Source organism: Passer montanus, unplaced genomic scaffold (assembly GCF_014805655.1).
Source record: "Passer montanus isolate IOZ18808 unplaced genomic scaffold, ASM1480565v1 scaffold9, whole genome shotgun sequence".
NCBI classification, from domain to species: domain Eukaryota; kingdom Metazoa; phylum Chordata; class Aves; order Passeriformes; family Passeridae; genus Passer; species Passer montanus.
This window is the reverse complement of record NW_024374367.1, coordinates 219,739-233,861: the sequence shown is the minus strand read 5'-3', so window position 1 is coordinate 233,861 and position 14,123 is coordinate 219,739. Positions and strand designations below refer to the sequence as shown.

The following is a 14,123-nucleotide window of genomic DNA, read 5'->3' as shown; positions in this document are numbered from 1 at the left end:
TGTCTGCCTCTCTGGACCTACAGGTCCTTGAAGTGTCCTTGGCTGCATTATTGAGGGAAGGGAAAACTGAGACAGGAGCAGACACAAAGGATACAGAACATTGCTGAGTAGGTATTTCCTAGATTTCTCATGCTTCAAGACTGCAATGGTGAGCCGGAGGTAGTGGATCTAGGAAAACAGGAGAAGCAAAAGTGACTCCATCTGCAGAACATACAACTCTCCAATGGCTACAGTGAGACAAAACTGCCATCTTTGGATAAAACAACTACAGGATCCAAAACATCATGTACCTTTGGACATGGGGACATAACAGAAGCTGGCTAGTCACAGATTCCTGGGGATTCAGAAATGCAAACTCACTTGTAATCCCAGGTCTGGGATGATGGGGGAGAACCTGTAAGCCCGCAGCAGGGACATCAGTAGCTGCTTGAGGCACTCATGCACTTCATACTCCTGAGAAAATAAGAAACACATTTAAGAACAACAGCAAGGAGTCAGGAACAGCAATAGCTCCCAGACTGAGATCTTGGAAGGAAGCATTCACTTCTGAACTGAAAAAGCAGGTGCTCTGAACCCACAGTGTCCCTCTGACTCCACAGGAGAGAGTCCAAGCAGAAGTTGGTGACACTGCTTTGGTACAGGGAAACAAGCTTCTGCAGGAAGTCCAACCCAAAAGTCACCTATAAAAAGCCAAAGTCCCAGGCCCTATTTTTTGGGCAGTCACCAGTCTTCTTATTCCCTGACTCTACCCAAGACAAAGTGTTGGTAGAACTAACCAGAAGAGAAAGAAGTCAGTCTTGGGTAAATGCAATGAGAGAAGAGCTGTCTGTTTGAATTCAACTCATAGCCAACAGCAGGATGAGAGCCAAATCTTCCACAACACAGAAGCCCCACCAGAGGGTCCAGTTTCACTGCTGAGATGGTGGGCCTGAAGGAGTCATGACATTTTTCTATTAAACTTCTCATGGCAGCTGCCTGGGCCAATGCCCACATCTGTTAACTGTTACCCCAAAGGGCAGACGTGCTGTCTCCAAGCAGATCTCTGGCAGTGACTGGCTCTGTGTAACCACCCAAGCACTCCAGCAGCAGCAGCAGCTTCCCAGCTGCCTCAAACATGTGTCCCAGCAAGGAGTAAGCTCATCCAGCATGGATAGGAAGGGAGGTTGGAGGAGGCTCTTCCCCAGCAGTGCTGGAGATGGTGAGAGTGCACTGCACACTTGTACCCTAGTCTTGCACACTCTGAGCAATCTCTTCAGCACATGGCAGCACTTAAGACCTCCACAGTCAAATGCACATTAATAACAATCAGAAGACTATTCTTATTGATAAACTTGATGTTTCCAGAAACAGGAAGTTATTCACCATCATCAGTTCCTTTAGCAGTAGGAGAAGCTTAGAAATGCCTGGTTAACTCACTGCCAGTGTCTGCATTCAACCCTCAGTGCCTGGGTGTGCAGCAGCAGCCAGATGAGCTAATTGAGAGGGTGGTCTACCACAAAGAAAAAAGAAGAGAAAGACACTGAACACTGCCAGCATTTTGTAAGGAAGGCTCCTGTCCTCAGCACCTCCCAGAGTCTCCCCGGGATCCCCAGGGAGGAACCAGCACCCTAGCAACTCACCTCCATAAGAAGCCACATGAGATCCAGCAGCTGCTGAATAAGGGGATGGGCCTCCACTGCCCCTCCTCGCTCAAGGATGCTCAGCAGGAAGGTCATGAGCACATCTTCCACCAGGTACACCTTGCACTGCAGGCAGAGAGGCAGGTCAACGTTCCACCACGGCACAGTCACTTCCCAGTAAAAGCTGGACATTATTTTGCCTTGCAAGAGCAGTAACAAGAACTACAGAACCTGGCAATGGGCAGGCAAAACTCACCATAAGAGGGGAGAAATAATTGAAGATGTGAGCTAATGTAATCAGCACTGTGGGTTCTCCCTGAAGCTGCCACATGGATGTGTCTTTCTCCACCAGCTTCCCCTCCTGCAATGACAAACCCAGAAAGACACATGGCTTGGATCCAGCCCAATCCACCTGTACACCAGCAACTGAATGAACCACATGCCTGGAGCAGCCACTGCTGCTGTCCCATGCCTGACTGTACCAAAAACCTTGATCATGGGAATTCAGAATGGCAAAGAAGCCAGGCCTATTCCTTTGGAAAGCTGTAGTGCAGCCCAAATGTCACTATCAACCACATGCAGGCACTTTGTCAATGTTCTTCTAAAAAAAGGCTCTAGTTTACCTGATAATTTGTAAATGGGAACACCTACAGAGGAGGAGAACTAGCAAAGCAGGCCTTCATTCAAGACCATAGCATATGGCATTCCCTATGCTTTGGGCATAAACAGATCATCCCTCATCCTAGTGGAAAACAGTGTTTCCAGCAAACAGTGCCACAGCCAAAACAATCCTCAAGGCAGACCTGATAGAATTTCATCACATTGCTGAACAGGACACCAGTAAAAAGCTTAGGATATGAACAAACTAATTTCAAGGATGCAAAATCAAATGCAGTTGTGAGCCTGACAAATATCACTTTTTGAATACTGGCAAGGAAACTTCATAGGACTGAGAACAACAAAGCCCAGTATGACTTAAATTAAGTCCTGGAACTACCAGGAAGGCCATTTTGCAAGCCAGAGAGCTCTAGGGACACACACAAGCCCCATGCAAGCATTTAGACTCTCGGGTGTATGGAAACATCTGAGCTGGCAGCATGTGCCAGGCAGAGCAGAACCACATTTCCCAGCATGGTGCCCCTCAATCCACCCCGTGATGCCAGCCTACCGTCACATCTATTCCAATATGGATCACATTCTTCAAGTAGCCCAGCAGCTTCCGAGCCTTCACCAGGTCTGCCACAGGAGGATCTTGCAAGGGCCGGTAACCTTCCACTGGATAAGTAGGGAAGTGTTAAGGGAAAATGCAATCTGATCCTTTTGGGGCTTCTTTTGTCTGAAGAAAAGACTCTGACTGCTTTACTTGGTACCCAGCTCCAATTCAAACCATAGTGCCTTCTACAGAGATGATAAGCCGGAAGCTCTTATCTCCACTTCCTCCATACTGCAAGCAGAAAGTCTTTCACTTCTGCTTGGTGTGAAATACTTTTTTCATCAAAAAGACCTACTGGAGCTCCCACTACAGCCATCAACAGGCACAGCCAGGACTGCTCTGACAGGAGCTCCAGGCTTCAGCATTCACACATCAACAGGCAACACTAATACTATGTCAGAAGTCCCATATGGCTGGGAGGGAAAAGAGATGGGTGACCAAAAGGCTCAGCAGCACATCAGCATTAGGGTTTCCAAAACTGCCGAGTGAGAATTTTGCAGTGTCTGAGTGTCTGGGAGCAGGCAGCCCCCAGTTGTAGCAGCAGAGCTGAAAACAACTCTCATTTCAGAAACTTTTGTTTGTGTCCTGGAGTTCTGCTTCAGCTAAGGAGATATTTGGCTCTTCTCTCCCTGACTCAGCTCTGCACACAAGTGTTGACAGCAGAAAGTGAACTGCAGTCAGGTGTGTATATTCTACAGCCTCCAAAGATGGTGTCAGGACAGGCTCTTCCCCCTTCAGACCTCCTCTCCCCACACCTAAAGGATATCGGAGTGGACGGCTTCCGAAGTTAAAAGCAACAGACTCTTTGAAGGAGAGGCTGATGGCAGGGAAATAAGCCATTCCAGCACCCCTTGTGATGTTATCAAAGGCAGTTCCCAGAGATATGCCATTCCTGAAAGAAGGAAAACCCACAAGGTTTTAGTCACAGCAGGAGGCTGGGCAATACAGATATCACCTTGCCAACACGGACACGCCAGTCAGTCATGCCTCCTGTCATTCTTAACCTGGCACACATGCAAATGTCACAGCTCTGCTGAGTGACAGCCACGGGAAGCACAGGGTCACTCCCATTTTCATATGAGCCTGGGAAGGCACTGGGATCTACACAACATGCACAGCCCACTCAGCTTCAAGGGCAACCCAAATCTGTGAGATAACTAAAGCAGCAGGACATTTTAAAGCATATCATTTTTTGGGCTCATCTATTTGGTGTTGGTGGCAATCAAGGATAATGCTTTCAATCTACTCCTTCATAAAAGATGATACCAATCATCTAACAGTTCTTAATTGCAACTGACTTGTTGCAGGCCAGGGCTAGAGAACAATTCTCATTGTGCATGGGAGCTGGAAACTGGAGATTTATCAACCTTTTCACAGCTCCTTGTGAATTTAGGACAGGCAAGGTCTACAGTGACTACAAAAGAAATTAATTAAAGCCAAGTGTGGTATTAAGTACCACAAGAGATGCCTTTCCCTCTAAAATCCTGGCAAACTTCACAAAGATTTTGTAGCTTGAACATCTTCCTGCCAAATGTTTTCAACTGAACTGAGACCCAACAACCCATTCCGATGGTTTCTGAACACAAGACAGAAAAACAAAGGCCAGAACTACTAAGGAACATAAAGGGGAGAGAGCAGAAATGGGGCTCAGCAATCTGCTGAGTAGTGAGGTAACCTTTCTGTTACACACAGACATACAGACATAAACAGAGCAGGGAATGGGGGCAAAGATGCTTACAAGCAGAAAGCAATGGTGCCTTCATCAAGGTCTATCAGACAGCTGACGATGTCTCCTGCTGCCCAGGACTGCAGGAAAGGAAGACAAGAGGTTAAACATGTATTTCCAAGGTTTTCTCACATCACAAGAAAGACTGCAACCCAACCAATCCCTTGTGATTCAGGGTTAAGAAGAGAGAGTTCCTTCTCCCAGCAGCTCACATCATTTTCAGGCACTTCTAAAGCCCGATTGGGATCATTTTTCCCCTCTGGCACTAGGAATGTACATTTATCCCAAGAGTGTACCATGCTCTGATGTACTACAGGGAAGCAGAGCCTTCCAGGGATCAACAGCAGCACTAGGCTGGGAATCATTCTGCTGGGGCTGCTAAACAAAGCACTGAGACAGCATGTCCAGCACCCCTAAAGCACAGACAAGTGCTGGCACACAGACTGAAGCAGGGAGAAAGGCTTGAGGGCACTTCACAAGGCCCAGCAGAATTCAGTGAGCAGGAGTCACCTGCTTTCTGCTCCTTCCTCTCCATCCCATTCCTGGGGGACAGCTACTCACTTTGCCATAGTTTGTAGTGGTCACGTTCCACTTGCGCACCCTGTTTCCATCATAGGCATACGAATCTGGCGTGTCCCCAACGCCCTCCTGCACCAAAGCATGAAAGAGGACACTCAGACCAGACCAGGCATAGAGGATTCCTCTCATTGCAAGAGAACCTTTAAGGGGCAGACCAGTAGACAGGGAGAGCAGCTGACAGCACACATGCTCTGACTGGGAAAAATCCTCACTCTAGGAATGAATCCAGTGGCCTGTGATCTTTGGTTCAGAGAAAGGCACCACTCCCTGCTTATTTTTGGGTCAGAAGAAGAGTACTGGCATCCAACACTTCTCATTTCTATCAAAGCAGCCCCCTGGGATGTCCATCACTTCCCTCTCACATACTGCAGAGTGACAAGTTAGTGAAATTCTGCAGCTGACATCCCTTTCCAGCACCAAACATCCCACCCAGACGAAACAACATCTCACCCTCCCCTGGGCAAAAAAAGCCCTGTAGCACCAGGTGCTGAGGCCCATCCCAAGGGACAGGCTGCCAGCACAGCAGACACACACACTTTATGGGGAAGATACCAGCTGAAAGTCAATATGTAGCAGTTCTACGTGCAGCAAGAGCACATCAACACACCCAGCACAGCCTTTCTCACTGAGCACCATTCTGTGGACACAGACCAGAGAGTCTCGTAAAGACTCTTAAAATAGCAGGTCTGGCATTTTATGTGTGTGTATGGCATTTCTGGTGTGAATGCCAGCAGCAATGCAATGCTCTACACCGACCAAAAAAGCAGTGGAGGAGCATCCCCCAGCACAGCTATACTACCTCCTGATTAAATCTGCAGTTGAGAGTACACCAGCCAATCTGCATGAGTCCCTGGGAGGAGATGAGCACCTCATAAATCCATTTCCCTGAAAGAAAAAGAGAAAGAGAAAGAGATGCCACATGGTGAATTCTTGTCCCCTGGCTTGTTGTTAGAGAAGCTGAACCTGACACTGCTCTCACAGAAATATATGTGGCACACAAAGGAGGTTCAGGACATCCCCAGGATTCCTCTCCTACCCCTTCACTCTGGCATCACACAATCCCCCATCCTTCTCATTCCCTGGAAAAGTTCAATGAATGAACTGGGGAAGAGGGTGCTCAAGATCTGGAACATATTCAAGATTTCCTGAGCTCTCCAGCTGTCTAACACCCCATATACCCCTCCCAGGGTCTTTTCTCAAAGCAGCACTGGTTTATCTCCTTACCTTTATATACACATGTTGTGGCCCTGATGGACCCAAAGTTACTGTGGCCAATCACCTGGACCAACAAACAAAAGATATTTTAATGTCAGGCAAAAAGAGAGGCTTGTTCAGTCCTTCCCATTCCCTCTGTTCTAGTGCTCAAAACCAAACCAAGATGGAGTGCTATTCACAAGGACAGTATAGGGACAAGAAGGGACATCTTCCCCACCCCAGCAGTTATACTTGGAGCCAACTGGCCCCCGGGAATCATTCAGGTCCTTCCCACAGCTCATCTGTACTTGATAAACCCCAGTGAAGCACCCGGCATGGCAGCAGTACAAGGACAACATGTTGACAGACAGGTTCCCAGTGAATTGGCACAAAAGTGTATACAAAAGTGATTAGGATATGGGAAAGATACATGAATGCTGGACAAGTTAGAACAAAACTACAGATCCAAGGTGTTCAGACCAAAAGCTAGGATTGGCAGGTAACATGCTGCCTAGAAATTGAACCGTGTTAAATCCTGACTCTTGCTATCTTGGGACAGACCATGAAGAGGAAATGAAAGTAGGAACAAGGAATTCACAGACAAGGCAGTCCAATCCACTCTGTGGGTCAATTCTAGGTACAGCCAAAGTAATCTACAGCAGGTAGCTAAAGGGAAAGGGGAGACCAGGGCAGTCTGATTTGTTAGAGGCTAAAAGGCAGGCATAGATTAAGGAGGGAAGCAGCTCAGGAGCAGGGGATGTGCTTGCTCAGTGAAGGGGGGAAAGGAGTGCAGAAATTACAGAAGTAGGAAAGAGTTAAATTCCAGTGGATTTTTTTCAGCTGACTGAACATCAGGGGAACTCAGCTAAGGAGCAAGCAGCTAATTAGTGGAAACAAAGGAGAAAGGAAAACCTCAGCTTCAGCCTTTTTCTAGCCTTTTAAGAAGACCAGAAGGAAGGAAGAGGCAGCCTGCTGGAGGGAGGGACAGGAAAGCTGGCTGCTTAGTCAAGTGAGCCCCAGGGCCAGGATAGTCCTTTCACTTCCTCACAGCCCCACTCAGACCTTGCTGACACTCAGACACTGCTAGACTTTTTCCCAGGAGAGCTCATTTCCTCCAGGATCCTGCAGCTTTCAGGGCAAACTCCATTTACACACGCTACAAAGCCACTGACAGGGATCCACCACAAAGAACAAACCAAGAAGCCCCAAGTGCTTTTAGTCCCACAAAACCATGTTCTGCTGTGTCCAGCAACACACTCACCCCAAGTAAGTCATCATCGACCAGCAGGAGCCCCTCAAAGCCGCTCGTGTGGTCCAAAACCACAGTGGAGGGACCGAGCCGGCCCTCTGCCACCTGATCTGAAACAAGAGTTGCAGAAAACCTGTTGGGGAGAGCTGTGCAGGATTTAACAGTTCAACCTCTGGGTACCTCTAGCCAGACTGCAACAGCACCTGGATTCTGCTACAAGGGAGGAAGATTATGATAGTGTTGCCTATGTTAGACCCTGAGAAACTCAGAAAAGGAGAGAGATTTAAAATAAAGTCTTCACAGCGACTCAGGCCACATTAAGTTTTCCACATCGTCTGAAAATTTTACTTTGACAAAATTCAAAGGTTAAATTCTGTGCCAAATATTTAGCCAACATGTCACACTTCGATTACAGCCAGCAAGAAATATTCGGCTTTCTAGGAGGGGAGCAAGGTTGTATCTTGCCACATCCTGATTAATTCAGAGAAAAGAACACAGGGTACAGCCCGAGGCCCAAAGTGAATACCTGCAGTAGAAACCAGCATGTAGTTGTCAACAAACCTCTGCATCTCTTACTGATAAAAGCACTGCACACTCCTGGCCAAAACAATGGCTCTGCATATCATTATCAGTAAAATACCCCCAAAACTGCTTTTCCAGACATTTTAGCCTGGAAATCTACCTTCAGCTGCAAACAAAACTGCTGCAAGGCTGGCTGATGAGCCCCTCACAGGCAGGATTCAAAAGCACAATAAATTAGAGCACAGGGAGACACAACAGCACTCACTCAGGGAAATGCCTTTCATGATACAGCTTGTCCTTCCCAATTAAGCAGCACAAGCAAGAAGCACAAATTGGACAGGCAGTATCTCCTACCTCTGCTCTCTTCAGAGCCATTCTCCTCTGCCAGCAATCGCTCAAGGTGCTCCTGCAGGTTCTGGAACGTCAGGTGCTTCCTAGGGAATAAACACACAGGACCTCTTACAAAAAACTCTGTCTTCAATATTTCAAGAGAGAGACGTGAGACATGAAGTTCTGTTGATCTTTTTCATGTCATGAATCTAAGGAATTTGTTGCCCATTGTGTTGGGACAATGAATGAAGGAAGGACCAAACACAGCACAAACAAGCCAAGTAGTTAAGAAAGAATCTTATAGTCTTCAGTCTGCTCAGGAGTGCTTTGTGGCAGTAAGAAAACGTGGTACAAGGCAGCAAGAAACCAGCTGTACTACCAATAACAATGGACACGACTTTGCTGCAGTCAGCATCACACAGGCATGGCCTAAGTCAGGATGCGTTTTTTCCCCAAAGTATTTTGCAATACAAAAGAAAAGAGAGGACCACAGCAGCAGCTGTAGCAGTTCAGACAAAGGTCAGGCTAGTCCAGTATCCTCTCTCTGTGAAAACAGCTAAAACCATTTTGTTTTCCTACTGAAAACTCTCTCATGCATCCCCTTTGGGCCACTGTTCTAGAGAACTTATTGCCCCTTCCTTGGTTCTCTCCTTTCAAGGATAGTTTACTTAGCTGATCCTTGCACAAGAGCCTCCTTTTATTGTGAGAACCACTAGTTGTTCCTATCCTTGCTTCCCACTTCCAAAGCCATCTGGGAAACAACTTCTCACTTCTCCAGGACTAGGGATTTCCCTCTCACCCTAATGGTGAGAGGCATCGTGAAAGCCTGATGGATGTGAAGATGCACAGAAGTGAAATCAAAGAAGCAGCTTTGGTTGGCATGAGAAGGGAGGCTTCAGCTAAGCTGCTTAATCAGCACTGGCATGAAGGAGGAATTGTGGAAGGAGAGTGGAAGAGCATGAGACAGGCAGAGAGATGTCTGCAGTGAGCTCCTCTATAAAGAATTCAGGCCTCTGAAGGCAAGATGTCATACCATAAAAGTTGTTCTCTTATGGCAAATGCTATTTCCAAGACCTCTTTGATTGCTATTGGGCTTTCTACCAAGTAGCCACAACCAGGGAAAAAGGGTGGAAGGCAGGAAAAAAGAGAGACCAGTCCAAGAAACTATCAGTTCTGTGCATTCAAGTCATTAATAACCAGACAAAGAAATCAGAAATATTGAAACCCAAAAAGCTCAGGCAGATGGAGTGTTCCAAGGCTTTCTGGCAGCAGAGCTTGTGGTAAAGTAACATGACCCACTTTGCCTCCCCCGCACCATCACCCCAGCTCACCAAGAGCCAGAGGGCCAAGAACTATTTATAGCAGCTCTGAGCTCACGTTGGAGCTGGCAGTCCTAAGTATAGCCCGTGGAATGTGACCCCAGCCATGCTGCAGCACTGCCAACCAGCAGGAGCCACAGCCCTGCCTCACTCTGCCACACTCCTACCTGCCCTCAACCTGTCTGACTTGCCTCTGGCAAAAGAGATGCAAGAGGAATTCTTTTCATCCAACACTACAAGTTTCTGGGATTAAAAGGTGAAGGAGAACTGAAAATAAATAGGAAAAAAGCAGTCACTAAACAGGAATTTTGTGTTTCTCTTCCTTTGGTGACTCCTAATAAAAGTACCAGCAGTTCCACAGCCTGGAAAATGTATGGTATTGCATGGATCAGTAACAGTATTGCCTTTAGGTTACAGGACACTATTTTTAATTCCTGCACCCGACACATGTTCATTTTGCACTTCCTTACAAGCAAAGGGGGAACAGGAACAATCAGGTGAATGCCTACTTATTTCAAAAATATTGCCTAGTGTGCTGGTATATGGGATTTTTCATGCAAAAAAAGAGTCCTTCCTCACAAGCCCTGCAGTTTGAAAAAGCCGCTAAAAGAGCAGACCTCAGAGTTGTTTCTGTAACATGGAGCTGCTGTGTTTTCAACAAAGATCACTGTGTGGCACTAAAAGATCTTTCCTTTCACACAGCACTGTTTATCTGGAGGTGGCATCGCTTGCCACCTGGGCAGTGAGAAGTCTGATACCTGTAAGCAGCTGCAGGCTGGTTCCCATCAGCACTGGTAAAGACTCGATGCAGATAATCATTCAGCAGTCTGCTGTTCACAATCCCTTGGAGAAACAGAAAGGAAATAAGCTCAGAGAGTCTGGGGTAAACTCAAACATGAATTTCATACACAAGCAAGAAGCTCATAACTATGGGTAAATTATGTTCATGTTTGCGGATCAACACAATGGAAAATGCAGCTTCAGCAGTCATTCATCACCTTACTGTCCTCACTAGCAGAACCAGAGTCCAGCATTATTGGGTGCATCTCCCCAAAAAAGACTCTTTCCAATTTGAGCTGCTCTGCCATAGCAACTGGGAGCCTATAAATCACTACACACAGGTGGAAGTGCATCTTCAGGAATCCTGCTGTGCTACTTCCTGCTGTGCTAAAGCAACTCCAAAAGCTGAAAGTAGGAATCCAATTTCATTAAAAAAAAATCTTAACACTACTGACTGATGTCCTATTCATATTCAGAATGTCTTTTAACCACATAAAAGATGCTGAGATGGAAAGGCTGCAGGAGCAGCTCACCTCATGTAACCCAGAACCCTCTTTAATGATGTGTGCCTCACCTTCACTAAACAACCCTTAGTGTCACCTGTGTGCCCAGAACCCTCTTTAATGATGTGTGCCTCACCTTCACTAAACAAGTGTCACACTGATGCAGCATTCCTTGCTTCTGAGTGCAACAGTGCCCTCAAATGCCAGATTTGTGGTCTCATAAGCACACTTGTGCTGGATTGGTGATGCCAAGAAAAAAATCACACTGCCTGGCAGGTAGCAGAATTTCCCAGAAAAGGATTCATTTGAGAATTTGACAAGCTGTTCATCCTGGAAGGGGAACTCCCTAAATCAGATGAGTCTCAAATCAGATGGCAGGCAGGCAGGCAATAAAACATTCTCCAGTCTTATGAAGCAGGGCTGTAAGCTGTTCATCCTGGAAGGGGAACTCCCTAAATCAGATGAGTCTCAAATCAGATGGCAGGCAGGCAACAAAACATTCTCCAGCCTTATGAAACAGGGCTGTGTGCTGAAGAAAAGGCTCTGTGACCTGAGTTTCTGGAGTCATTAGTACTGCAGGAATGTCCCATCCAAAATCTCATCTCACTTTGAGGATTTACTCAGTTTCAGCCCCCCTACACCTCACACTGCCAAGGTGACTGCAATTGGAAGGCAGCTGATCTCAAGCAAGACAATGGATGCTCCCTGGATCCACAGTGCTCTTGTTTTCACAAGGCATGTACAGGACCCTACCTGTGACCTTGGACTTCTCTGGCTCAGTGCTCAGCCTGTAATTCTTCCTTGAGAAAGCAGTCCCAGCACCTCTCGACGTCATTCTTCACAGGCACCACTTCCAGAGCAGACATAAGATGGGCAGATGCCTAGAACAAAACCTTCTGGGGAGGATGCTGCCTTTAGACTTCTCCCTTTATTGGAGGTTGGTTTACCTGAATTAAACAACACGGATAAGCCAAAAAATAGCCACAGTCCTTGTATGTCCTAATGACATTACACAAGAGCCCCAAACCAACTAACTGCCGACCCTGCTCTCAGTCCCACTGTTGTCCAGAACCTTCCCAAAGCAGACAAACCATTAAGCCACACCCCAGACAGCCACACAAACCCCACTCCAAACAAAGGCACAGGCACAACCGAGCCAGAAACCTTCACAGCAAGCCTGGGCCAGAAGCACTGGGCCAGCACAGGGCCAGAGCCACCACCACTGCCAGACTCTGCTGAGACTGGGAACCGCGCCGCACTGCTGCTCACGTCCTGACAAACACTTCTGCCTTTCTCTCCTGCCCTGTATTCTTCAGGACAGCAACTTGTGCCTGGTTAGTCTTCTGTTTAGCAGGTGTTTAGATTATTCCACTACCCAAAGCAAAGAGAGAGAAAAAAGGAATGAGACAAATGCAGATGGACTGGACTGCAATAGAATATCACTGACTACAAAGCGAAAGACCCAGCTGTCAGAGTCACGGGGACAAAAGCAGACACAGGTAATACACAATAGTGTTTACAAGTGAAAATCCACCACGAGACTACACATTCAGGAACCTTCCTGGTATCACTAGAATGCTATCAGAGCTGACGTGCCAGGACAAAAAGAATACATTCAAGTGGCTGGTTCCTTCCAGCTTCCAAATGTTAGGCTACACCCCTCTCCTGCTTCCAACTGCCCCAATAGCCAACCCTCACTCGAAGACTCTCCCTGGACATCCATCTGTCAAAGCACTTTATGACACACAGAGCACCAGGAAGATGCAACAGGAGCAAAGGCTGCAGGCATTAAATGCTTGTTGGCAATCTCATGCAGAGCAGAAACTAAGGTGAACCCAAGAAAAGTTAGTGACTCCAGAAAAGGAGTGCCAAGTGACACAAGTGCCACAGCAACACAAAATCACATGAGCTTCAGCTAGATTTGGGAAAGGGTTTCCTAAAACCTCTTTCCTCAGGACCACCCCAGCTCTCAGCAGCGGAGCAACACTGCCCGGCCTCCCTCCTGCAGCACTGCTGAGCAAAACAGCGGGAACAAAGCAAAAACCAGCCTGGATCAAAGGCCCTGAATGATGCGTCAGGAACTCAAAACAAGAGATAAAACAATCATGAGAAACTCATCGTTTACTACCAAAGCAGAGCAGACAGCACAGTGTGTACTATCCTAAAAGTACTCGACACATGACATGATTTCAGCTCTGTCAGAACAAGTTTAAAACACCCGAGGGCAGTCAGGAGTGCCCATGGCTCTCCTACAGCCAGCCACTCTGGTAACCAGCGCTGCTGAAACAGCCTGAATGCCCAAGGCAGAGCACACAGCACTGCCACACTGGCACCATGTGAGATGCAGGGCTGGCACCGCTGCAGTGCCAGGGTGTTTGCTCGGCTGGAGCAGATGTTGCTTTCAACAGGTCTGAGAAAGGGCAGCGCGACACACATCTGCCCCTGTGCGACTCACAGAAGCCAAGGCGCCCTGCTCAGAGCCTGGCCCCGGGCTGAACTCCCTTCTCTCGGCAAAAGCCAGCAGCTTGCAGCAGCAGGGCAGAACACACAAGACAGGAGCAGCCAGAGCTGAAGTGGAGGCGGCTGGAGGCAGGCGAGGAGGCCGAGAAGCCAGGCCGGCCAACACAACTTTGTGTGGCAGCTGCCGGCCGAGCCCCGAGCCTCGCAGCAGGCAAAGGGAAACAGCACAGCCCGACACGGATCACAGAACTGCCCTGCCCTCAGCCCAGGCGAGGGACCCGCGGCACGCCAACCTGCCGGCACCCCCAGCCCACGGCCACCGGGCAGCACTGCCGTGCCCACACAGGAGCCTGCCCCAAAGCCGGACTCACCCCGCAGCCCAGCGGCGCCCCACAACCCCGAGCCAGCCCCGGGCCGGGCGGCGCTCCCTGCAGCCACAGACACCCCAGACCCGGAAGGACTCTCCATGCCCACGAGCACCCCAAAGCCCAGAACCCCCCACACCTGCCTACAGCCCGTGAGGCGCGGCAGCCACCCCCCGATCGGGCGCCTCTCGCACAGCCGGACGACACTCCCCGAGCCGGCCGCGCCCCGAGCGCCCCCGCGGCCCCGGGGGGCCCCGCGCCGCC

General features: G+C 48.4%; 1 protein-coding gene across 4 annotated transcripts in view; it reads right to left on the bottom strand.

The window, feature by feature from the left end:
- The window catches only part of RNF123 (ring finger protein 123), a 48,091-nt gene that overhangs the window by 33,849 nt on the left and 119 nt on the right, over positions 1 to 14,123 (bottom strand). The window contains exons 1-15 of one of the 4 annotated variants that reach the window (XM_039695592.1): positions 14,003 to 14,123; positions 11,788 to 11,981; positions 10,510 to 10,594; positions 8,457 to 8,536; positions 7,593 to 7,690; positions 6,362 to 6,416; positions 5,937 to 6,022; positions 5,120 to 5,206; positions 4,571 to 4,638; positions 3,599 to 3,724; positions 2,788 to 2,902; positions 1,876 to 1,980; positions 1,620 to 1,745; positions 361 to 453; positions 95 to 168 (exon numbers count right to left, since the gene is read on the bottom strand). The exon at positions 14,003 to 14,123 is cut by the window's right edge and continues 13 nt beyond it. In XM_039695592.1, the coding sequence (XP_039551526.1) occupies positions 95 to 168; positions 361 to 453; positions 1,620 to 1,745; positions 1,876 to 1,980; positions 2,788 to 2,902; positions 3,599 to 3,724; positions 4,571 to 4,638; positions 5,120 to 5,206; positions 5,937 to 6,022; positions 6,362 to 6,416; positions 7,593 to 7,690; positions 8,457 to 8,536; positions 10,510 to 10,594; positions 11,788 to 11,869 (1,280 nt within the window). In that variant the 5' untranslated portion in view covers positions 11,870 to 11,981; positions 14,003 to 14,123. Of the gene's footprint in view, positions 1 to 94; positions 169 to 360; positions 454 to 1,619; positions 1,746 to 1,875; positions 1,981 to 2,787; positions 2,903 to 3,598; positions 3,725 to 4,570; positions 4,639 to 5,119; positions 5,207 to 5,936; positions 6,023 to 6,361; positions 6,417 to 7,592; positions 7,691 to 8,456; positions 8,537 to 10,509; positions 10,595 to 11,787; positions 11,984 to 13,865; positions 13,887 to 13,998 lie in introns of those variants that run through there. The other 3 variants (XM_039695591.1, XM_039695595.1, XM_039695593.1) reach the window with 3 other exon arrangements.